Genomic DNA, 25,060 nt, shown 5'->3' on the forward strand with positions numbered 1-25,060 from the left:
GAGGACTAGCTTCGTGGTACTGTAGTACTTCTCTTTTTCCTTCAGAACATAAAATGCATGTTCAAAACTTCTAAGCACATGCTTTCCATCCACTGACTTCCCATATGATTCAGCATTTTATAGCTGCTGCTAAGAGTCTACCGTAGAGTACGCAATCTGCACCAAACGCAAATGCGTTTCTTGGACTTGTTAGATCACACGCTGTTTTGCCAGCAACATTTTCTGAAAGTGAGACCAAATTTGCTCAGTGACATAAATGTATTACAGCACAGTCACTATTTAATGTATGGCCCACAATCAACAATGTTGGCAGCTTAAAGTAAAATCAGACACTTAACAGAGCAATTTCTCACAGTCAGCAGCTAACAAATAGTCGTCACTCAAAATTAAAACTAACACAAGTGGGTCACTGCAAGTTTACAACATGGGCACAGGCTTTTTGTATATGCACGGACAAGTCACAATTGTCTTGGACATTCTTTTTGCGTGGACAAAGCATGGCAAGGGCTCCATTCTAACAATACATTAATCCTTGTTTCAGAGATTTGAAACTCTGTAAATGCAACAACACAAACCGTCACTCGTTCTTCACGTCCGCCATAATGTGCACACGATGACAGAAGCGAACACTGACATCCCACACTCTACAACATGCATGTGACAAGATACACATTGGCTGGCCCCTGAGGCTACCGCTAGTCAAGTGCACATAGATACAGTGCTGCTCGTTCACAAGGTCCTGCAATGACTAGCCACAAACTAGACACACAACCAGAGTCTAAACATCAAAAAGTTTAACAGAAACCATTAACAGAAAGGTCTGAAGCTAACTGTCACATTCCCTGTACAGAACTAAACGTGTATGAACTAGTTTCAAGAGCTTGTGCGAGGGGGTTCGATTATCGTAGCCGAGTGCTCTATCACAAGGACATCACACAGCGTGTGCTACACAAATGAGCAAGTTAAGGTGTGCATTTTGCTAGCGTACTGCACATGTAAATCTACTATCCTAACGGCGTTGTAACTGGGACCACCATCGGCGGCGAGCACTACGGTGTTCAAGGAACGGGTGATAAAACTAGAATGAATTGCGAGCCGCAAGAGCACGTAAATGTGGTAGTGTTGTGTAGGCCAGCACTGAAAAAAAGGATGTTACAAACAACTAGAGCTAGTTATAAAGACACTGGCTACTTGAGTGACGGAGAAAGGGGCGTGGAAAGCCCGTAGTGACCAGAAGAAAGAGTTGTCGAACTTTAGCACCGCTGCATGGCACAGCACACTGCTTCGTTCACTTCATCTTCATCACGACTTTGCCCACTCTCTTATCTGTAAGGCTCTCAAGAGCGTCAGGGACAGCCTCAAAAGAAATTGTGTGATGGATGTTTGGCCTGAAAGCAAGAAAAACGCATGACATGTTAGCAACAGCTTGCTGCACAGGCCCGTTTGCCTCTTCAGCCGGCTGTCGCGACTTTGTGACACATTGGTCCTGAATTTCTAATTCAGGACAGGACACTTAAAGAGGCCCTGCAACGCCTCTCGATAAAGATGAGGAGTGTATCATTTGTTCATTGGCATAACCTCAATAGCCGAAACATTATAGAGGTGAGTGGTATAACAAGAATTCAGTAGCACATTACTAAAGCATGTGGCAAGAAAGAACATGGCATAATGATACAAGGCAGCATGTTAAAAAAAGAAAAGCCTAGAAGCAAAAAAAAAGGCAACATGCACTTAAGCACGCAACACAGTTAATAAGGAAAATGTGGAATGCAGAATGAGAAGGCTACGCTATTGAATATGCAAAATAAACAAAAGGAAAAAGTACAGAGAAAGAGAGAGAGAGAGAGAAACAACAGTAGGTCATTGCCTCACAAGTCCCTTTTTTTTTTCTAGCAACAATATTTTGTATGCACCTCATATAAGTGCAGCAATTGAAAATCAACTATTGCTTCGCCTTCTCCTCCTTTTTTTGCACCCCTGCACTATTAAACGTGTTGTCCAGGCATGAAGAAATGCCCCCATTGCTCTCACCCCCCATTATTGTCATCATCATCATCAGCCTGGTTACGCCCACTGCAGGGCAAAGGCCTCTCCCATATTTCTCCCATTATTGTGCTGAACTCCAATATTTGGCCATTGCACTGCTAAATCTCAGAGGCCATTATTGGCACAGTGGTATCATCCCTTGCTACCAGATGGCACCGCTTCTCCACCAATAGTAAAATATATCTCTGTATTTTGGTCCTCTTATATGCACTACTTTATCAAGACAACCCAAAAAATCTATGCAACAGCTGCCATGCTTATTGATGCATCACAGTAAGCATGAAAAGTGGTTGGGACTCCTAAGGAGTTGAAGTAATTGGTACATGGTCCTTTGAGTAAAACTCCTGGCTCCCTGCCGTGTGTACAGGAGTCTCAGAAGTGCATAAATGCATTGTCTAGTGGCTAGGCAAGTTTATGATGTTTAAGGAGTGTTTCAACATCCCCTCTATACAAGAGAGAGCTGGATTCTGACAGCTTGTGCAGTCTTCTTACAACAATATGTCAACATGTCACCATCTTTAATTTCTAAAGCGAAGTTTTCCATACAGGCGGTCTCCAATGAGGCTGATGAACACTAAGCAAAGCACCTCAGCCAGATGGTATCCTGCCATCACCCTACACTACAAAACATACCATATTTACTCTATCCTAACATGCACATTTTTCCTAGATAAAACTGACTAAAAAATGACACGGACATATGAAGCAAGAACTACAATATCGTTAAAAGCCATTATAATTGGTATTAGAAATTTCTACAATTCGATCCAATGTGCAAGTCATTGCAGCTGTGGAGCCTGGGGGTACCTTCAAGCCTTTTGTACAAATTGAGTAGGCTGCAGCACATAAGCAGAAAGATCTAATTTCTTCTAACGGGGGAGGGGGGGGGGGCTGGGTCCTGACTAGCTTTCCAAATATATATATATATATATATATATATATATATATATATATATATATATATATATATATATATATATATATATATAATTTGTTTTTTTCAGTGAGTCCGAGTATAAGCGCTACTGTGCATGATTGTTGTTGATTCCGATTTTCAGTGAATCTGACTTGGCCTCATTTCAGTTACTGAGTAAATTATGCAGGGTGCCCCAACTATCATGCACCAAGATTTAAATAAAGAGCAATTGTGTTACTCGACGAAAACCTAGTGCATACAGTTTCCCGTACAGCGGAGTCACTGCCAGTAATTTTTTCATTACTGAGATTTATTTAGGTAATTATAATTAAGTACCTAACTTGAGGTGTACTGTCGTAATTATCAAAGTGTCAATGAGGCATTTGTAGGCATTCCCAAATGACTTTTAATTGCAGTGTTTTCAGTGACATATTAGTTGCGTACAAGTTTTTTTTTACTAGTAAAGAAACCCCACGAAAGACTATAAATAATACGCGACTGCGCTCCCACTGGCATCACAAAGCAGCTCCCTCAAATAAGCTGATTGCAAGCAACTGCTTTGCCTGTCACAAACTCGAAGAGATAGTGTATCACTTTGATAGTGATACACTATATACTACACACTAAATAGTGTGTCTAAGACGACACACCAAGCGCAAAGTTTGCACTTGGTGTGTCGTCTTCTCTCACGTCCATGTTGTTTTTTTGTCGCGAAATATCATTTAAGTAAGGCATAGGCCATCCGTACGTTTAGGAATAATTTTTAATTGGCTACCTCCTTCTCTTTCAAAGATACAATATACAATAAACGTTTCCCTGTGCATATATTTAAAAATGTTGTGTATTTGCATGGTGTTTACAGTGCAAATTCAACACAATGCTGAAGTGAGAAAATACGAATGAGGCAGCCGCCGCTGATGCTTTTAATGCACTTGTCCTCCTATTGTCGGGATTTCCAGAAATAAAGCGATAGTATGAATTAAAAGCCCTGAATGTCCGCACCAATAATGATGCAGTAAACTATAAGCCACAATAAAATTTTAAGTAAAAAGGTTGCGGCACGTCAATAGAAACCTCAAACGATGTGGGTGACAAAACAATGGTAATGATATTTTAGGTGTGTGTGGGGGGGAGGGGTGAGGGGGTAGGCCTCAGCATCGCCAGGGAGGGGGGCTCTGCCCGTTCTGGAAAACTCCGGAGGGGGTTCAGTCGGCACCTATGCTGCAGCATATTCTAGACACTATAGTTTGGGCGGCATGGTCCGGAAGGCATTTGACAAAACAACATTTCAAAGGCCACAAGCAGCAACGAAGATGAGATGCTTTGGGTGATTGATATTGATAATGAGGCCTTGGACAGCGACAATGAGAAATGCTCCATCTAGAATAGCTTGAATACAGTAAGTTATTTTCTAAGTAAGAACAAATAAGCTATTACTCTCACTCGCATAAGAAGCTGGTGAGTGGACAATCAAAGGCATCACATTTATAATTTCTTGAAGCATGAAACTAAGGCGCATTTTACAATAGAGAACATTGCATTTTTATTTCTGGCCACGAAAATATCGGCCACGTTACAACAGAGTATAAACATGGCACTAGATTTACATGCCACACTATTTGGCAGTGTAGGCAATCCACTGAAGGACCACAATTTATAAATTTGAGAAAAGCCAGACAAATCCATCAGTAAGAAGCTAAAGGGTTGTTTTAGTAAAGACCAGTGGCCAAGTCCAGATGGGTAAAAGGACGAAGAAAGGCTGAGCCTTCCCACTTCGCCACCAGGAAGCAGAATGTTCACAAACGAATGTGATTCACACTTTTTTTCCTTCTCAAAAGGAGATTGCTTGATCACAGCTGCAAATGTTAATGCTAGCAAGCACCACACAAAACAGTCAAAGGCTTGGTGCGCATTACATTCCGCCAGCTATCGCATGATTTGCATCACTGCTTCACATTACGGGCAAAACTATAACTTTTGTTCTTGCAACTGCGAGAAGAAAAAAAAATTACCTGATCACGCCATTGGAAACCTTCTCCATTATGTCCATCAGGATGTCTGTTTTGCAAAAAGTCAAGGAGAAAGTGTAAGAATAGCTGATGAGAGCATAGTCATAATGCGTACGTGGTCAAACTGTGCCCACATATCACTGCTGTGTATGTTGGCAGGCACATTTTGAAGGTGGCACCTCTGACTCACTCTTGGATTCTTAGTTCAGATATCACAGAAGTGTGTGCGTGAAGACTTGCTTCCTCTTCTCAAAACATAGCCCAGTGGTGCTCGGTCACTCATTGTTATACTTTATGTAAATGTACTTTCATGTGGACACAAGCTTAAATATTACCACTTGATTCTGTGTTGGAGCAAATATCATAACTACATAATTCAAACAAAAATGTTTGGTTATAAGCCACATTTATTAAACACTACATCAAACTTCCGATTGTTTGTAGAGCTTACAAAAAGTTGCAGCTGCTTCTTATAACCAGCCAATTATCACTGCACAGCTTTTGTTGCAAATCATTCATGCAGAACAACAGTCAAAGTTACCCATCTTCAAACCGTTCTTCATTGTTCAAACCTATCTTCATCGTCAAAGTTACCAGTCACAATTACAACGCAAACTTGTGTTCAATAACTCCCACAACTGTTATATCTTTGAACACTATGTCAAAAAAAGTTGTCAGTTTCGGTTACACCAGAAACACTAAAAACTAATTGCGTCCATCTCCAAGAGGAAATTAAGTTCCAGAATTCAAAGAGCAGTAACTAACAAAAAATGTGACAGACGCAGTTTTCTAGCAAGTCACTTGTTTTCTTTTTGCCAGGGCACTGTGTGTGCCACTGTTGCAAAGGATACGCAGGTAACGACCTTGCTGTGTAGAGGACAGGATCCAGGCTTGCTCAAAAAGGAATCCAATCGAGGCACACTTCATGAACATCATCTGGGAATGTGGTGGGTCCAGCTGAAACAGCAATCATGACATACGATTAAACCAAGCTTTGAACTTGAATTAACTACGAGTGTCTCAAAGGAAGCAGTCACTAAAGTTAAAACTCATATATGTAAAGCATACCTGCAAGAGCTAATCATTATAAAAGAAAGTAAAAGAGTATTAGGTACATTGTAAAAGACAGTTAACAATTGGACACTGGTCAGGAGTACACTGACATTTAACAGATTTCAGAGAATGATGTGGACAATGGTTCTATTCAGCAGATTCGATTTTTTGTCGCAGCGGCCACATTCTGATGCATACTGAGTGCACATTGATGAGCTCCTAGAGGGTTTAAATTAATGCAAAGCACCCCCACTACGGTGTCCCTCTTAGTCCATGCATGTCTTTGGAATTTTAAAGCCAATGATTTGACTTGATTCCCCAATAGTGTTGTCTGTTGCTCCACATAAGCACTTACATTGTATATCGAGCGTTGTTAACTACACAAATGCATCAAGCACTCAGGTATGTTTTTAGGCATTAACAATTGCCGGCTCGCAAGAGTTACCTCCAGTGGAGATGAACAAGAAGAAACAGAACCGAGGGGCCCGATTTTTAATTAGTCATATCATAAAAAGCCAAAAAAGACACCAAGGACAATGCAGTGGAAATTACTTGTACTTACTGACTGAATTAAAGAAATGATAAATTAATGGCCATGGATGCCTTATGGCTGTGGCTGCAGCTATGACACCAGTTTAAACAGTTCATTCAATGCACATGAAGCAGTGCTTGAGGTGCCTTAAAGGGCCCCTCACCAGGCCTTATAGCAAATTTTGGTTATACGCTGGAAGTTGTTACGTGTCCTCTAGGGAGTGCTCTGCCGCAAAAATTTTTCAAATCATCTCATTAATAGCCGAGATATAAATATTTCAGTGCCGCGAACCCATGAGTTCAGAAGGCAAGCTCCACTGCAAAGCGAGACACTCTCTCTAGCCTCTGCAAGCGAAACGCCTTCCCTGTGTTCTTCCATATCGGACCTCAAGGATTGCTTGACGCATACGTCACGGGCCACGCCTTCATTTTTTTTTTCTCCTAGTTTTTTTTGTTTTTTTCCGGCGCTGCGCATTTCTGCTGACGGCGTCGTGCGTGAGCTGTTGTGATCCTCTCGTTTCGTACAGCGCACGATTTTGCACGCTGTGCACAAGGACACATGACTAGCGGTATAGTTCAGTGCTACACGAATACTGAGGCAGACACAAGCGGATCGCAGAGCATGATCATGCACTGGAACAAGGTAGAAAATGGCATTGTTTTGCTACCTGCGCAAGTTACTGCACGACCGCGGGAACAAGCAGACGAAGCGGAAGTACATCACTCTTGCTTCGGTGTGAAGTAAAACAAAGAACACGCAGACGTTCCGTTTGCATGTTTTATTTATTCTCTAAGCTTCAATTTGTCAATTCAAGCAACAGATCACACAAATAACAGATGTTGTCTTGAATAATTCTCTATGTCAAGTGTCTCGATGATTGACGTCACACTGCAGACACGAGTACGTAGGCGCAGGGACACGAGTGTGTCACCGTCCAGCTTCGAGCGCGGTTGCCACGAGGGAAAGCGAAAATGGTGTTGGGATTGAAATTTCGGACTTTTCTGCGGCGCGTAGCGATGTAATACTATGCAAACACGATCGTTAGTGCGCATTGTATGCTCTGCGCTTGTCAGTTCAAGATGGCCAGACTTGGTGAGGGGCCCTTTAATGTGCAAAGTCTCCTTAATAATATGATGCAATGGCCATCAGGGACAATGCAACACAGTGTACAGCTTACCATTGCTATCGTTATGCACACACTTGCGGAAAAGAACACTTGGAGAAAGAAATAGGGGGAAAACGTGATTATGTCACAGGAGATATAGGATGTTGTTCAATGTAAGAGTTTGTCCCTGCTAAACTTTTCATTGAAGAAAACAAAAAGCAGCTCCATATAGGTGCAAATGACATGCTATGTCTGATGTATGCTGTAATGCAGACTACGGTATCCACTCAAGCGAAAAAAAAAAGCATATCCTGGCATCAGTCAAGTGCGCTGACCTGAAGGTCACTCTTGGAAGTAATCCAACGGCCACCCACTGCAAGGCAGGAGACAATGTCATGCTTGCTTGGCACTGGATGATCACAAGTTTCCTCTAGGATGCGGTAGCTCGTCTCCGCAAACTGTGTGACGCCATTGTCCAGCACAAGATCTATGCCAAGGCCTGCAGATTCCTAAAAGGGGGAAAAAAATAAGAAAAGAAGTACAAATTTCGAAGAGGGCACAGAGGTGTTTTAATGGCAATAACTGCTATGGGCACTTTCCTGGTTCAAATAGATGAATGGCATTGCACATAACTGACATCAGCCACAGCCTAAAAAGTGAAAAGAAATCCCACACAGCCAGCCTGAGGGACTAAACCTCAGGTCCACTGCACACAACCCAAGTGCTGGAGCACAGCAATGTCAGCTGCTTTGAATGCGCCACACACACAAAAAAATAAGCTGCACACAAGCTGTGTTCCCAAGTTTCGCGTCGCACTCAAGAAAAAGATGATGCTGACGGTACTGTGTACGAACGCATTGTTATACACGAGGTGTTTCATGCAGAATCAGATGAATCTGGTTGATAGGCGCGCTTTCAACGGTCCCAAGGCAGCTTGGCCAACATCGTTCTCTTCTTTCCTACAGCTGGTTGTCTGCACGGCAGCCGTGGTTATGACAGAGCTCGTGACAGTATTATGCTGAATAGAGAGCATGTAAACCAAGAAAAAGAAAACAGTCTGAGCACCCATGCATCTAGGGTTGCCACTTCCACCAAAAAGAAAATTAAATACAAGCACTGAGAAAGTGGGTGGGGTGCATTCTTGTGAAAAGTACTGTATGCAAAAGTACAAACAAAATAAAAACAAAAGAATATGGGAAGATGCTGAGTCATGCCAGCTGACGAGATAGCAGCCATCAATTGATGGGCACTGAGACAGCAAGAAGCACAAGAGTGCATTTGGACTTGTATGGGGAAGGTCTAAGAAAACAAAAGAAAAGACAAAAAGAAGAGGATGGACGATCTAGTCTCGCAACTCAGGAAGACTGGATAGAGAAATGCTTAAGGAATCAGGAATGAATCTGCTTGTGGCCATTCAGCTGCCTGCTATGTTTGAACGTCCAACAGAGCGCTTGCAATGTAACTTATATAATGTGCTTGTTTAGAAAGAACCAGAGAATTCGTAAGTGTTGGTGCGAAGGTCAAACCTGCAGCTGACCCAATGAGGGAAATACTGGCTAGAAGAAAACCCTACTTGTGTTTTGTACAACACACTGCTTAAAGGACTACAGACACATATTTTACAAGCTGTAGAAACCCTGCCACACGCTTCTTGTATATGAAGAAATGACACTTGGCAAATATGGAGGGTGGGCTACATGAGATATTTCTGCTTGGTGCTAGTAAAGTTGGCCTCAAAATTCTGCACTTTGCATCATCAACATTACTGTGGTGTCATGACACAGGGGCAAGATATGCTGACGTTGCATAGCTATAACATGTTTACCGCTAAAGAAGGACGAAGACAGCAAAAATCCTCCAACGAATCCGATACTCCCTAATGCGAAACTTGAGCGCAGCTCTATACGTATTTTCATTTCGCAATATATTGGCTGGTGTGGACAATCTGTCTCGTGCGGCACGTTGCAGACAGATCGAAGTGTCGCGCGAATGCCTCGCTAATCTGGAGATTGCAAGGGGCAGGACCTGGGTGGTGCGTGGGCACAATTCACAGCAGCCGCCGCCGACAGACCTTCCTGACGATGCATGCTACTGTGGCGCCACCTCGTAGCCATCATTGCCGCACTACGCTTTTCTTCTCATGCTTTCACCATACCCTCCACCTTCGCTTTCTGCCTCATGGTTACGCTGTACCCTCCTTAAGGCCTACATGTGATGACATTGCTCATAAAAGAATACTAAATGTGTGCTGCACACATTTCTTTTTTTTTTGCGCTCGCATCTTGCAGCCAACATGATTGCATGAACGAAGCCAGCCAATGTATGACGTCATGACACATCTACCTCCACGATACTTAAACCAAATATGGTTAATAGAAACAAGTACCTATTATTCTAAATTATTTGACCGCTACAGCATTTGCAGGTATCTTTTCTAGAGTTTAGAGCATTTAAACATTCATTTGAAGCAAGAAAATGACGCATTCAAGATGTCATATCGTTCCTGTGTCTGTCATTGACCAACTTTGTGCCTGTCACCCTCCCCAATGACCAAACTCTCGCATGCATATAAAGCAGAAGTTGTTGCAGTGAATGTGCTGTGAATTGTGCAGGCCTAAAGGATTTCTCTTTTCTTTTGTCCATTTGCAGCCTTGTGACAGGGTTTTTATGTTGCCACTGCTGATCTTGCTGTCATGCCTGGGCACCAAGGCAGACACTGGTTCTCAACATTCTGGGTTCTGCATCCTTTCTGACAAGTGGTTATGGCAGGACTTTTTTTTTTTCAACGTTTCACTTTAAAGAAATGTCAGTTTTTGTTAACTTTTTGTGACAAATCCACTTGTATTTCAAGTGTAAATTATGCATGGCGGCTGCTCCGAACATACAGTAACAGAAGCAAGGCCTTTTTTTGCATGCTCTGAAATTTCATTGCTGTTGGGCTTGCCAAGTTTTCTTCAGCATATCAGTTTAGTGGACATTTCATGCTACATACAGGCTGCTTTTTGTCATCACTTTCTCGCATTTCAGTATTTGTAACAGTTCATAAATTCCTTGAGATGACATAGTCCAGATGGATGTTCCTGCTGCCCTGGCCATAGCCACTGTTGTCGTTCCAACCTCAACTCTGACATTTCTTTCTTTTTTTTCCCCCTGCCTGTTGGTTCAGCAGACAACTTATGCTACATAATAACTGGTTCTCCGTTGTCGGTCTCTTTCGATTCAGAATTGATCAACAGTTAACAAATTTCGGCGTCTCTCATGAACCTGCCACACTGGTTGACCATGGCTACCCTACCGAGACAGAGCGCTGAGACATTTGCTCCACCTGCAGACAGAGAATTTAACTCGTTTTTCATGTGTTTAGATAACCTCTCAATAGATGGCGCAATAGGTAGGCTGTATTCTTTTTTTGAAAGAGTTGCTTGCAGAGAGGCAGGGAGTGTGCTGATAACACAAAATGAGAATATACTCAGGAGTGGGTAGGGGTTCTACGAGGGTGAGTGCCTGAGTTATCTCGGGAGTGGCAGTGAAAGGGTTAGGGAACCCCAGGTAGTAAAAAAATATCCTAAGCACATTAATATGTTGCCCTACATAGCTCACTGTGCAGCTTTAGTATGTTAGAACCTCACCAGTTAACTCCTACTCACCTGCATACAGGCTGGCAGCAGTGCCTGGGCATTCCCACCAGCGTTGCTGTTGACGTTGTTGTTGTTGTTGCCACCAGCACCCGTCATGTAGGTCGGATGAAAGTCGGATCCGGAGACGCTGTTGTCTGTCTTGCGGAGGTCCACCACCCTGGCCACCTGGCTCTTAAGCCCCTCGAGGTAAAGCACCTCGTCATCTGAGCTCGCTGTGGTGATCACCTGTGTATATGCTTTTTTCAGAGCCTTCGCTCAGTTCTCTATTGCAGTACATCTTATACATCTTATGGGTGGACCCCTTCAGTCATAATGTGCGACTGAATGCTGGTGAAACTTGTAGTTTAAAAGCAACCTCTATAGCTCGGGCCCAAGTCCAATTTCTCCACCTAGATAAGTGCTACATCCAAGCCACTCAGCACATTACCATCTGCAATCTATGGTCCACACCATGGATCCCTACTGGACCTTATTGAATAAAACCAGCTATATATGTTCATATAAGATGCGTCACCAATTTTATTCTCGGGAATTCAATCAAGACAAAAAAAGTGGGAAGCAGAAGTGCTTTCATTAGGCCACTGTTGAGCATATTTAAGCAAAACTTGATGCACTTAACAGAAAATTAAAAAATAATTTTAGTGACTGCTAGAAGCACCATTTTTATTTTGGCCTACAAAATCCCAAGAAACACTAATTTTATATATTTAAAAAAAGTTGGGGCGTCAAGTTCACAACCCAGTAACCCTGCACTAAAGACCGGATGTCGCAATTGTGTAAGCCACATATATTAAAGCAGACCACTCTAATGTGTTAGTTTACAGTTTGATGTTAAAATTTTACACTGAGTTCTGCACAAGTGCTGTTGACAATTCCTAATAAAATTTAGGGCCATGTCTAAAATATATATACAATTTGTCCACTTTAGACACCCCAGCTGATGCACTTTGCTAAATAGTGTTATGTATTTTTATTGTGGTATTTCGGGGTTTGTGAACTTGATGCTTTGAAATTGTGCGAATTTTTATATTTTTGGCAATCTTGGTTTTAAAAAAGTTTATAGTCTCGATAGCAAACCTGCTCCAAACAATCACGAGAATTTGGGTATTTCTTTGCATTGTAACAACTTTCATTCGAATTCATTCAGTGAGCACCCTTGAGAAGAGCACTGTATGTTTCACAATCATTTGAACAGAGAAGGGAACAAGGGAGCTGAAGCTTGCATTCCATACATACTGATAGTCTGGTAAATATGCACTACAACAATATGTGGATTTTAGGTATTACCATGACAAGGCCGCAGTTTTAGCCCTAGCTAAGAACCAAATACAATCAAACCATGCCCTAACGAAGTCGCAACTGACAAAAGATACCTTTGGTGTATCCAATATTCGTAGTAAGCATATATTTGATACACGCTCACACTGGTGAGAAACATTTCAGGCTTACTACGTTATATTATTTGTGTTTGCTATAGAGTGGTATGGCTGTACTGTCAATATAACTTGGTAACATCAAAATTTGGTCTAGTTGGTAATGCGTGATGTAAGACAAAGAGCACATTCCGACTTAAGACAAGGTCAAAACTGGAGAGAAGATGAGGAAGGACACGAGGCTCGTATTCAAATGCTCTCCAGTGTTTTCCTTGTCCCAAGTTACACTGTTACATATTAGATAACTACTGGCTCTACAAGGTTATGTTACCCACCTTGGCACCCCAGTGCTTGGCCAGTTGAATGGCGATAGCTCCAAATGAAGATGCACCATCCATGACTAGAACAGTATCACCACTTGTGAGGCGTCCGAGGTAGTGTAAGCCTGTGTAGGCCTTCACCGCATCGCCAATGCAGCCAGCAGCATCGACAAAGCTCACATTTTGCGGCTTCTTGGCTGTGGAGAAAAAGAAAGAGAGAGAGAAAAAATGGCTGAGGCCAGAACAACATTCTCTTTTTCTTCTTGGTACTCATAATTCAAAAACCAATGTCCCTGTGCTTGAATTATTGTGATCACATATTGTGATCACAAGTACAACATACACACACGCATACACACTTTTTTTTTTAAGTGGCTGCAATGCTAGACTGAAAAGTGGTGTAGCTGTAAGATGTGAAATGCTTGAAAAAGAGTGGAATTACTTACCGACATCATATTCATTGAGACGTACGTATTCAGCACATCCTGACTGCCCGTAGTCGAGAGGAATCAAACCTGAAAAGAGAGTAACAGTGCATAATGGCTACAGTAGTGATAAGAGTTTGTGATAATTTGAAAGCTGTGAGAATGAGTTCCAGCTGAAAATATCGTTTCTGATGACAATGATAGTACTTGATGAACACAATCGCTTTCAAGAAACATGATTAAGCTAGAGAGCAGAGAATATGTACATATAACGTGTAGAAATCACATAATTCAGATAGCTGCGACTAGAGCCACGGACATATGATCCTCCAGGAACGTACCCACTACTTCATCACCACGATCCACAGATGTTACCCAGTCTCCAACCTCAACCACCACACCAGCGATCTCGTGACATATCGGGTACTTGGTCCTTGACTGGTCCTTGTACAGGACTTTCAAAATCTGTGGGAGAAATTGCAGGCATGTCAATGCATGCTGATGAGACATGTCACAGAGCATACCTCAACAGATAATCTGGCATAGCAGAGAGGTCTTGGCATAAGTGCATACAACAACATGAAGGATGTACGCAGGAGCAGTAGTGTCAGTGGCGGTCTCTCGTGACAAAGTTGTGAACCAAAGCACACAATGTCCTTATAGCAATGGATGAGTAAGCTTCAATTATCAGCTACTGCAAACATTTAGGCAACTACATGGTCATGACAAAATATTTTAATTGTTATGTTATTAGTTTCTAATGGAAAAAGAATGTCGTGCAACACAAGGCAATTTCTGATATGCTAAACGCAGCATCAGAAGATGTTGGAAACACAGCAGCCATTCCTTCCTACAGCTCTCAGCGTATGTCTGCATTTGTACATCTACACTATGCTAAAACACATTACCAGTAGTACAATCACATGCTGTCAGAATATCAGACGACTTTAATCTAGATGCTGTTTAACATGCCATGGAACACATGCATATCAACTACACACATGCACATGTGCTAACTTGACCTTAACGTACAATTCTGCTGAATTACAAGGTTGTCTCCTCAATCAACTACTTTTGGTATGTTATTTTCATCATAAACTTATTAGACAAACCAGAGGAACAGAAAACAAAATTTTAAATGGAAGCATGTGACCAATCACTGTATTATTTCCACATTAAATTGTCATTAAAACACATCACACAAGTCACCACACCCCCACTTGTAGACACATAATACATAAACCTCAAGGCACTGACATATGCTTGTTCCTACTATGAGGCATTGCAGTTGTTATGTCACGTGAAAGGGATAACCGAAAGTGTTCAGTAAAGAGCACAACTCATAGCTTTTGATCCTCTATGCATAAACACAGTCAAGAGTACAGCCCATAGCTTTTGGTTGTCTATGCATAAGCAAAGTGTGCATTTCAGTAAAGAACTGAAGCCTGGGAAAGAGGTACTTGCCTTGTCATCATTGGTGGAAAGACCACATGCTTTCACACTAACCAATACGGAATACTTGTCAAGCTTTGGAACATCAACCTGAAACAGACCCCAAAAAGATGCCATGTTTTTTGAACCTTCAGTACCAATTGAAGTAATAAAGGCTATGCGGACACAGAAATATATTTTAAAAAAGAAAGAAAGTCCAAATAAATGCTCAAAGCATACTTGCAGAAACTTTGAGTTGCCCTTTATTGTGTCATGTCATGACTTCAAAATAGCGGTACCTGCTAATGGCGTAGAGGATAGTGGCCAGATCTCCTACCACAGATATTGTGTGTGTTTTGATCAAGGCAGTTGCATGAAAACTAAATGAAATGATAAAGCTATCAAATTTCTTTGCACCATGGTTTTATTCGCATGCTACTAAACATATGGTCGTAGCATTACCAAGAACAGCGGTGATGCATTACAAGACGCTTTTCATCCACGGTGATCAAAAGTGGTGGAGCAAGGACTGTTGCAGCACCCAAACTTTTAAAAATGGTACTTGTCTTTTTCAGAAAAGCTTTCATCCACAATTTTCACAAACTATAGAATGTATGAGTTGTGGTAATCCTTAACACAAAAGGGACGTAAGATATAAAACCATGTTTTTTCTTCAGAATTTATAGATCATTTTGACATCCAGTGCCATATGAAATGATTCCATCAGATAAGGCCATAATAAGCTTGGATAAGCTTATTTCACGCATGAAGCTGACGAAAGCTGGAATTCATCTTGGAAAGCAATCAGAACATCCAAAAATTATTAGCAAGAAATATCAATGTGGCACGAGTTGATTCTGCACATTAAAAATTAAGTGCTTTGCAGTTGCCATATCTTTTATATAAATGCTTTCAGTAACAGCGATTTTTATAAACTGACCATGATATACATGGCCGACGTTTATCGAGTACACGTGTAATGTTTGTCAAGTTTGTCAATACTTTACAAATTACGTCAGTTAAAGATATTTGAGCATTTTCATCCTAATTACCATTTGCAACCTCATTGGCGGTGACTGCTAAGTGATTTCTGTCATCCGAAATGTTACTATAACTTTAAAAATATATAGGCGCATATAAACAATAAATGCAAATTTACTTCTAATTAAAGGACGCAGCTACAATTGGTACTCGAGATCACGCAAGAGCGTTTATTGACACACTAAAAAGACTGATCGCACTGCATATATCTGGACATCTCCACGGAAATTTCGTCCATACAAATGCATAGGGAAAACGCGGCGTGTGTATTTAAATTCAGCTTGAAAGACGCATCATTGCGCAAAGGAAATGCGCACGTGTACTTTGCTAAGGTGATCAAAAAGTTGCTGACACTTAGCGTGCGATTAGGCGCTCGTGCGGTGGTAAACATAATCGCAAGAAATCGTAGCATCAACCGAGATTTGCATGGAGCGGCGCAGTGTCGGGTTACTTAGGGCCGGCCGTGGCACTAATCTCGCGCGGCCTTGAAACGCATCGAGCGCGTATGCTACACCTACGCTTTGCTATCGATTTTTCCACGCATCCCGCTACGCACATTCGGCAGACACAGTTGCAATGCAAAGCCAGCAATGGCGACTCCACCATAATGATTAAAAGAGGGAAACAATGTCAGGTCGCTTAAACTCGGGCATCGCGCGGACAAGAAATAAACGCGATCAGCTGTCACAGCGATTAAACGAGAGCAGCCGACTCCACATGACAGCTGACTGACATACTGCGCGCAGATCTCTCATGACATCGCGAACAGATCTCGTGGCATCGCAATGTCCGAATGTAGTGCGCCCGGCAACAACAGCTGTAATACAAGTCAAGCGACAGCTCGCTTAATTTAATTCTTAATCCCGTCTGTTAAGATTAGGCGGAGAGAATTGAAGGTGCCGAATCGGGACGAGTCGAATGATGGACTCGCGAATTTTGCGTGATGCGACCTTAGATTCTCGAGTATGTGCCAAGTCGTGGAAACCAAATAGAAGTACAAGGATGAGACCGTTGATGAAGATTACTCATGAGCGAGCAGTGATACTCACATCATTCTCTATGAACATCCTTGATTGTTTCCCATCTTTGACTTCCTTGAACACCGCCTTCATAAACTTCTTTGACTGCATGGCTGGACTCATTAGCGCTTTGAAGCCGACATCTGTCTAAGGATTCCAAATTTTAGCAGTGCCGATCGCAGGTAGCGACATTGAGCAGTACATCTACATCCACGCTCCTTTCCAGCCAGCGTAAACAAGGCCGTACGGCACTACGGCAAAGCGGGAAAGGGTAGCAGCTAACGTTGGAGACGCCGAAGGGGGCGTCTGCGGTGTCTGCGGCTTCACATGCGCGTCAAAGGCGTTAAACACCTCAGTGATATCACTCGTCCAAGCTGCAAGCTTGCTAACGCCATTGCGAGTTTCATTCGGGAAACGCGGGGCCTCGTTTCGTCGGGAAAAGCTGGTAGTTTTCCAATGCGCCGCGCCGAAAACCCGCCGCCTCGCCTTCTCGACGAAATCGCGCGGCAGCGCTGTACATTCAAGTACGAGGTTGACTTACAGCGCTCCCGGCACACGAGAAAAGCAATGCAGAAGCGCAGCGGCGAACTTTGAAACTAAAAAGACGCTGAACTTGTCAGTGGAACAATGCGCCCTGGCGAGAGTTTGAATGAGCACATTCGTCCTTAACGCTACCGCCGCGACCCTGGCGACGGCGAGCGCAAGTAAAGCCCCCAAGCGGCATGCCATCACGTTTGAGCAGCCGACGGGCGCCGCGATAACTGTTCCTTGCGGCGCGGAGTTGGAGTGTGCGGCTCGCGCAAGGTGCAGCACGGGGATTGCCGGAGAGGATACGGTTCCTAATCGGATTTGTACGGCGCAAGAGGTGCAACGAGGACTCCGTACCGGTGAGCTGAAATTTCGCTCTGCAAAGCGTTAAAAGTCACTGCCCGGTTTTAAATCTGTCCTATATATCACTGATAAAATAATTCAAGTGATCAACAGGGAAAAACGCGCGGTGTCACTTTCCCGTACATACCTGCGTTAACTGCATTAATTTGTGCGCAGGCTCGGCCTGCGGCATAGGCGCTTTCTTGCGCGCAAAGCAGTGTAGTTGATCGCTGAGTGTACAGAGCTTTTTTAAGAAAATTACGTGACTCACTTCGTTTTCCTCCTAACAGGACTTCTTGCAAGTTTCTTATTTTATGAATGTGATCATTAAAATGACAATTAAAACATATCGCGCACGTCACAAACTATGCGCGCGAGTTGGTTTAGAAGTTCAATGTTTGTGGCATTAATCGTGCATATATTTACATCGATAATTGCTCCCCACATCACCATGGATTAGGCAACGAGATGGTGCGGTCACGCCCCTTATGTTGGCACGAGCAACTCGAAACATGCGCGTACGGTCATTGGTCATGTGAGGTCACGTGACTAAAAATACGACAACTGTTGATCTGCATGGGCGCACGACATTGTTTGCATTTGTGCGCTTTTTCGCCGATACGTGTTGGCGTGTTGGAAGAAACCAATGGTATAAATCGCTTGGTGAAGTTGTAAAAATGACTTTCTTTTTCCAACGGCAGTCTTAAGCTTGTATGTCTAGCGATCTTTCCGTCTTAAATGTGCAAATCTAAAGGAAACAAAGGTGTACTTCCTGCGTATTTCTTTTAATCTCTTTTTAAATATATATTGGGGTTGGTTAAAATTCGAAATTTGTACATCAATTTCCCAATGAACTTACAGTCTTGTTTATTCCTATTTATTTCACGGATATGCACAGTTATGTAGCGACCTGAGTTAATTAATATGACACGAGACGATTTGGAATGAATAGAAGTTATTTGCATATTCAACCGGTACGTTCTGGAGCAGCAGAAATTCACTTTTTTTTTTCTACCGTGTAACTTGAAAGTCTCGTCTGCATCGTATATCCAATGCGCGGGCTTATTCTCTAAGTACTTGGAGTGTATTCTGCGTCGCAATTAAAATATGCCGTAAACTGCATCGCACCAGTATCTTCATTATGCGTTAGTTTCCAAAATGCCGGCGGCCAGCTTTTTCTCCGCTAGAGAGGCAATTACGACCGCACATGCCGCATCCTACTTTAATTACGGTCATCTTATGTACGTGTATATAAGAGAACCAATGGCTATGCACGTTTACATGTATATGTTGCGGCAATAACACTTTGTATGCAGGGGGATCGTTAAGTGGGAATTGGGCACAAGGCAGAGCTGTATGTATATAGTAGTGTCAAAGGAAACACGAGGCGAATAAGAAGCCGGGCTTTCTTCACTTCTGAAAAGATGTGCGTTAATGACGGCGTCTGCTTGTAATGTACAGTCGCAGTCAGACTTAACCTGAACGGTGGAGTATATAGCGGCACATAGAATCATGATGGGCTCCAAGAAGCAAGCATCCAATGTATTTTGAAGGAAGACGCATTAAGGTATTAGGCATCCCGACCCGAAAGCTTCAGCACTGTCCGCAGGAGAAACGAAATGGCGTTTAAGTTGTGTTCGGATTAAGTTTGACGGTGAATGTGCGCGCACATTATATAGCGTAAGCCGCCTGCAAAGATTCCTGTTAGGTCAAGGTCGTTCAACTTGAAATCAAAGCAGGGTCCGGTCCACAGGTCAGGCTCGTCGAGGTGTCTGGCGTTAGTTTGCGAACGCCGAAAGTCTCTGAAAGAAAGAAACAAACAAACAAAGAAGGAAAGATGCACTTCCCTCACAGACGCTTACGATTCCGCACGCAATCGGATGATTCCACGTCATTTTCGTACGTGCATTCTTACGAACTTCGTACGTGCCAATTCCCACATCATTTCCGTTGTGGGAAGCGGTACGGAAAGCAGAGGGAATTTTACTGGGCTGTGCACAGAGCGCTTCTGTATACGTATAGTGCACGAAAAAGCACAGTTCGTCTTTGTAGGCGTGTACACTGATCCCAGTGTACTACCTGTCAAATCTAATAAGCTGCACCCGCCGCGGTGTCTTAGCGGCTATGTTGTTGCGCTGCTATAGCACGAGGTCGCGGGATCGAATCCCGGCGGCGGCGGCGGCGGCCGCATTTCGATGGGGGCGAAATGCAAAAACGCCCGTGTCCGGTGCATTGGGGTCACCTTAAGTATCCCCTGGGGTGGTGGAAACTTGCGGAGTCCCCCACTACGGCGTGCCTCGTAATCATATCGTAGTTTTAGCACGTAACACCTCGTCCCCCCCCCCCCCACCTCGAAAAAAAAAACAATCTAATAAGCTGTTTCTATACACGCCGCGAGGGATTTGAGCTTTATTACAATAGCAACGGTGTTCCATTAACATTTGCCACCACTGTAATTAGGTGGCACGTGTACTGACTGGACCTCTCAAGCAAGTTAATGCGCTTGGTTGGGTACCTCCAATCGACACAGACACAAACCCGTACATACATATATATAACACGTCTATGCACACGAATGGGAATGTCGAGCCTCACTGCACACTAATCGGTAACGCACCAGTGGCATCTCGATGGCACATAGGCGTGCACATACATAATGAGCGTCAGGCCGATTTGTGTATGCGTGCCCCGAGGCGTCGGCAAAATCACACTGCACAGTTTTCTGGGTGACGCATCAGTGACGACTCGATGACACATGCGCGCGCCCGTATACAGCTGGCAGCGGCAGCAACGGCGGCTTTCACCCGCGTGCCCTCCTCCGGTATACCGAAGGCCGCGCGTTTAATTTCTTCCGCGTAATTTTGGTGTCGGCGCCTTTATGCATGAGGGACGCGAGTTTCCGTGATGAATGCGCGCCGTACAGCAAACCCCTTCCTTTCTTTTTTCTTTCTTTCTTTCTTTTAACCGGAGGACCTCGTGCGCGATGGGGCGCTTCGCGCTGCTGGCATCATGAACGCCGCTGCAACTGCTTATGCCCAGACTTGCTAAATACGGTGCAGCATGGCGGAGGCTGCGATCAGCAGACGACAAACGTACCGATGTTTTCGCTGGTGACTGGTCGGTGTCCGTTGGCTAGCTGTCTAGCGTGCAATCAGCACGGTCGACAAGACAGTCAAGCTCAGTCGCGGAGCGCGCGATTGTAGTGAGATTTTTTTTTTTTTACGTTCGATTTAAAAGCGCTTGCATGACGTTAGCTGTAGCGCTAGTTCTCGCAGCGCTGTACAGATTTTACGGAGAAAGCTCATAGCTGTAGGGCTTTCGTAAGGCCGAGCCGGTAACCGCGGGGCTGGGCCGTGTCATTCCGTGAACAGTGCGATGCGCGATGTTGCATGCCGCGACGAAACGACCGAGGTGATTGACTACTGCACTACTGACGTTACTATTAAACGTTGATTAATAGTGAAGGTAACCGTCGTGAACTGCCTTGGCCTTTTAGGGACGCTAAAGATCAACGGGTGTCATGAGCAACACCAAATCAATTTAAACTTGTAGATCATCGTTTAAAAACAGATTTAATTAGTCAGGGATTAAAATGTTCGTTATAACTGGAAGAGAACGAAAGCCAAACTTTGCGTTTTTTTGGATTTCACGCCGGTACCTGAGCGCCGGTAAGGTCACGTGACGTCACGGATTTCGAATTCTCGCGTGCTTGCACTGTTTGTAGACAGGAAGATTTCTCGAAACTTGCTGTACGTAGCTGAGCGTTTGTGGTTCCTTTCGAACGTAATCTTTATTTACTGATAAACTAACAGAGCGGATGGTGTCAAAATCTGTGACGTCACGGGAAGACGTTGCGGGAACTTCCGGGCGGCGTCGCTACCCGTCTTTCGTTTTGGCTTATCAAACCCCCTTTTCACGATATTTATTTATTTATTTATTTATTTATTTATTTATTTATTTATTTATTTATTTATTTTTATAAACTCGAGCATATGAGGCGCTACAGAGGGGGTGAGTACAAAACATTTGCAAAAAAAATATGAAGTAAAAGGAAAAAACAATTGTAGCAACTTCAAAAAAGTGGTCAGTTATTGCAGACTTGAAAGAATACGCATTTGTATTCCCAGAAGTTGCCATCTGCAGAAGCGTAATTTACTAGTGTGGCTTAATATTCTCTTTAAGCTTTCATCTAACTAATCACTTGCTATTTTACTAAATAATTACTTGCTCTTGCTTTCTCATACTACGTTCTGTTATTCTTTGTGGACTGCGTTCTGTGACGCCGTTGTGTGTGCGATTGATGATATGAGCGTTATCGAGTCTGTAAATTAATTTAGGCTACAGAGGTCTGCTTACAGGCAACATTGACACTTTTTCGTGTGGATTACGTCTTTCAAGAATTGAGTTTCGCATTGGCGTTAGCGCTTCAAATAGGCGCATATTCGCTGCCTAGCGCTCTTGCGATTGCGAGCATACAGCGAAGCCACCACGGCACACTTCGGTTGCAAGCCTAAATTCGGCAAGAAAGAAAGATGTGCCGCATTTTGGGGGTTGCGCATAATGCAATAACGTATTTGACATGTTCAGGAATGTACTATTTACACTCTCAACAGGAAATGTAGATACTGGTGGTAATGCTTCCGGTCTCGTCAAGACATTTCTTACGGTCTTTGCTCTTAACACAGTTCATTTGCTATATCAGTAACGTTTTTGTAAAAGACAGTAGTAGATCTGTGGTATTTGTTATCCAGCGTGAAATGAAGCGTCAGTGAACACCTAAAAGGTACAAAGGCTTTAACGACTGAAATATGAGTTCTAACTTCACTTTTTCACGTCAATTGGGTGCCGATGTGATTCTCCAGTAAAACAATCTCTGCTGCAAATACTTTATTGATTTCAGCCTAAGAACAAGAAACGTGAGCGTTCTTGAATTCAAACGAAGTGCTGCCCATTCATATTGGCCCTCCTTGTATCTACTACATGACGTCAATATGACGCAGATATTACGTCTGTTTTGTCCGGCCGGGACACGGTGGTGCGGGCGTAGTCTGCATCACCATCTTTCTTGGCCTCGTCGTCTGGTCGTGCACACGACGTCCCTCTGGCGAAACCTTGCAGACGACACGGTAGACAGCAGACGGCAACCCTACTGTGACGTCTGCAGAGATCGGCGTTGCAGCTTCTGCGCGCCGAGGGCGCGACAGTCGGGATGCGAGTCCACAGCCACGCGTCGAACGGGGATATCGGTCTGGTGCGTTTGCCGGAAAGGTTGCGCCATGCCACGTCGCGAGACGAGATATAGTGCGGTCGACCTTCCTCAATGGAATCGTTACGCGAATCCCTGCATGGTTTATGCGTTACGTGGCTCTCATGTATTCCAACGGGCTTCCTCCATTGCTTGTGCCGCTGGCTTCTGCATGAACGATGCGCATGCATGTCTTTCGTGTATATATAGCATATACGCTATGCCGCCAAAGTTGCACGGACGGCTAACAGATTATGTAGTATTGTACGTTACGACATTGTCACATGCGTGCCGGTGCCTGTACGTATACGTACAGCTATAGAGGCATCATGAACAGGAACGCGTGCAATCGTTGTCGTCGAATAGCTTCGTGCCTGACACACATGACGTTTACCCGAGCCTGTTCTTTTCCGGCACTTTAATGTAAGACGCCCCTGACATCGGTGCATATCCGTCCCTCAAAATGTGGGCCGACGTGTAATCATTTCTAACCTCTGAGCAGAAAAGTAGGTCTCCCTACTTTTGTGCCACAAAACCCCCGAATACCAGAGTCTTTCCATGCTAATCGACCCTGCTAATACGGTGGGCCATGGGACATAGCGCCATCTGTGGGGTAAGGGAACACTTCCGGCAAAAAAAAAAATGTGACGCCATACCTGTTAGAAACAGAAGTGACGTCATTTTTTGTTCTCAAAGGCGCGAAATTTGTTTTTGGTGGCAGTCGCTAGAGCTGTATCTTCAAATGTCCCGCACAAGCTCAGCCGTACTGGTGTTGAAATCGCACCACTGCAAAGAACAGAGTTTCTTTGCAGGCCGGCGACATGATTCGGGTGCAGAGCGCTGACCGCATCGTCGGACGCCAAGCCCGTCATCCAGCGCAGGCGCACGAAAACACCTAAAGTGTACAATTATCTGGCGGTCGTAACTCGCTACTCTTTACTGAACACGTTAAGAAACGATGAAGCCACCCGCGGCACCGGAATGCAGACAAACGTTGGCAAGCAAATCAACACAACCTGTGAGGGGGGGCGCATTGTAACAGGTGAACTTTACGAGCATGCCTTTCTGTGCACATCAAAAGCTGCATTGCACTGCAAGCACAGTGTAGGAATATTATATCGCAAATGATAGGGGCGTCAACGCCCCCTTTTATAGTGGGCGTTGAGAAATAGGTATCTATTGTTAATGATAAGGTAAAATAGAGTTCGTCTTTTCTTTCCTCACCCACGGGTATACATGAAATAGATTATATATATTGTCTTCGTTGAATGGATCAAACTGTGTCTCCTTTTAATTAATAACACTTTTCCTTTGTTGCCTCATCACATAGTCGCGCTTCAATCGCTGCTCCCGTAACCACCTTTGCTGATGTCGGTGACACTTGGTTCTATACGTGGTTCTGAAACGCTTTTCGCCCGAAGCTGCGCGATTTAGATCGCCATTGGAAGCTATGTGCACGATACATCAAAAGCCAAATCTTGTATCTGTTCGCAATCATCAGCATCATCATCATCACTATTAGGTGCGCTGCAGGACGAAAAGTTTCCCGACCATCTTCATTTATCGCTGTTTTTGCTTCAGCTGGCACCATCCGATGTGTGCAAGTTTCCCCATTCCAGCACATCACTTATTTCTGTGCCATTTTCGACTGCGCTTCCCTCCTATTGGCACCCATTACGTAACTGGCCACTGGTTATCTGCCCTATCCACTGCATGGCTTACTCAACATCATTTCTTTCTCTTAATCTCAACTATTATAGAATATCCTGCGCACCCCCGTTTGTCCAGCGGTTGTCCATGCTACGCACTGTCTTCCTGTCTCTTGACGTTAGGCCTGTCATTTTTTTCCCCTCAACTACTCGATCGTTGCTCAGCAGACGATTATACGTAACGTTTCACGCTTCTTTTCGTCTTCTCTGGTCACCGCTTCGAAAAAAGAGCCTTTGCGAAGTAACTTTCTAAATCTAGGCTATACGCCTGCAAATCTTGCCTGCCGACAGAAGTCGCGCTAGAGTAGTTTGCCAAAAGAAAACAAAA

The 25,060-nt window shown here is 43.7% G+C and overlaps 2 protein-coding genes across 2 annotated transcripts in view; one reads left to right on the top strand and one right to left on the bottom strand.

Annotated features, from left to right (window-relative positions):
- Positions 1 to 253: 253 nt before the first annotated feature.
- LOC135916255 (quinone oxidoreductase-like protein 1) lies at positions 254 to 17,384 on the bottom strand. The gene is made up of 10 exons (XM_065449577.2): positions 16,939 to 17,384; positions 14,882 to 14,959; positions 13,759 to 13,882; positions 13,439 to 13,507; positions 13,008 to 13,189; positions 11,309 to 11,524; positions 7,997 to 8,170; positions 5,823 to 5,928; positions 4,975 to 5,020; positions 254 to 1,388 (listed from the first exon to the last, which is right to left on the bottom strand). Exons 1-10 carry the CDS (start codon positions 17,029 to 17,031, stop codon positions 1,289 to 1,291), a joined length of 1,188 nt encoding a protein of 395 aa, XP_065305649.1. The 5' UTR covers positions 17,032 to 17,384; the 3' UTR covers positions 254 to 1,288.
- Positions 17,385 to 17,639: 255 nt separating this feature from the next.
- The window catches only part of Moe (moesin), a 150,300-nt gene continuing 142,879 nt past the window's right edge, over positions 17,640 to 25,060 (top strand). Inside the window, exon 1 of the mRNA XM_070538804.1 lies at positions 17,640 to 17,795. The gene's annotated coding sequence lies outside the window, so the exon portion shown is untranslated. The remainder of the gene's footprint in view (positions 17,796 to 25,060) is intronic.

The sequence above is a fragment of the Dermacentor albipictus genome, chromosome 5 (assembly GCF_038994185.2).
Source record: "Dermacentor albipictus isolate Rhodes 1998 colony chromosome 5, USDA_Dalb.pri_finalv2, whole genome shotgun sequence".
Classification (NCBI taxonomy): domain Eukaryota; kingdom Metazoa; phylum Arthropoda; class Arachnida; order Ixodida; family Ixodidae; genus Dermacentor; species Dermacentor albipictus.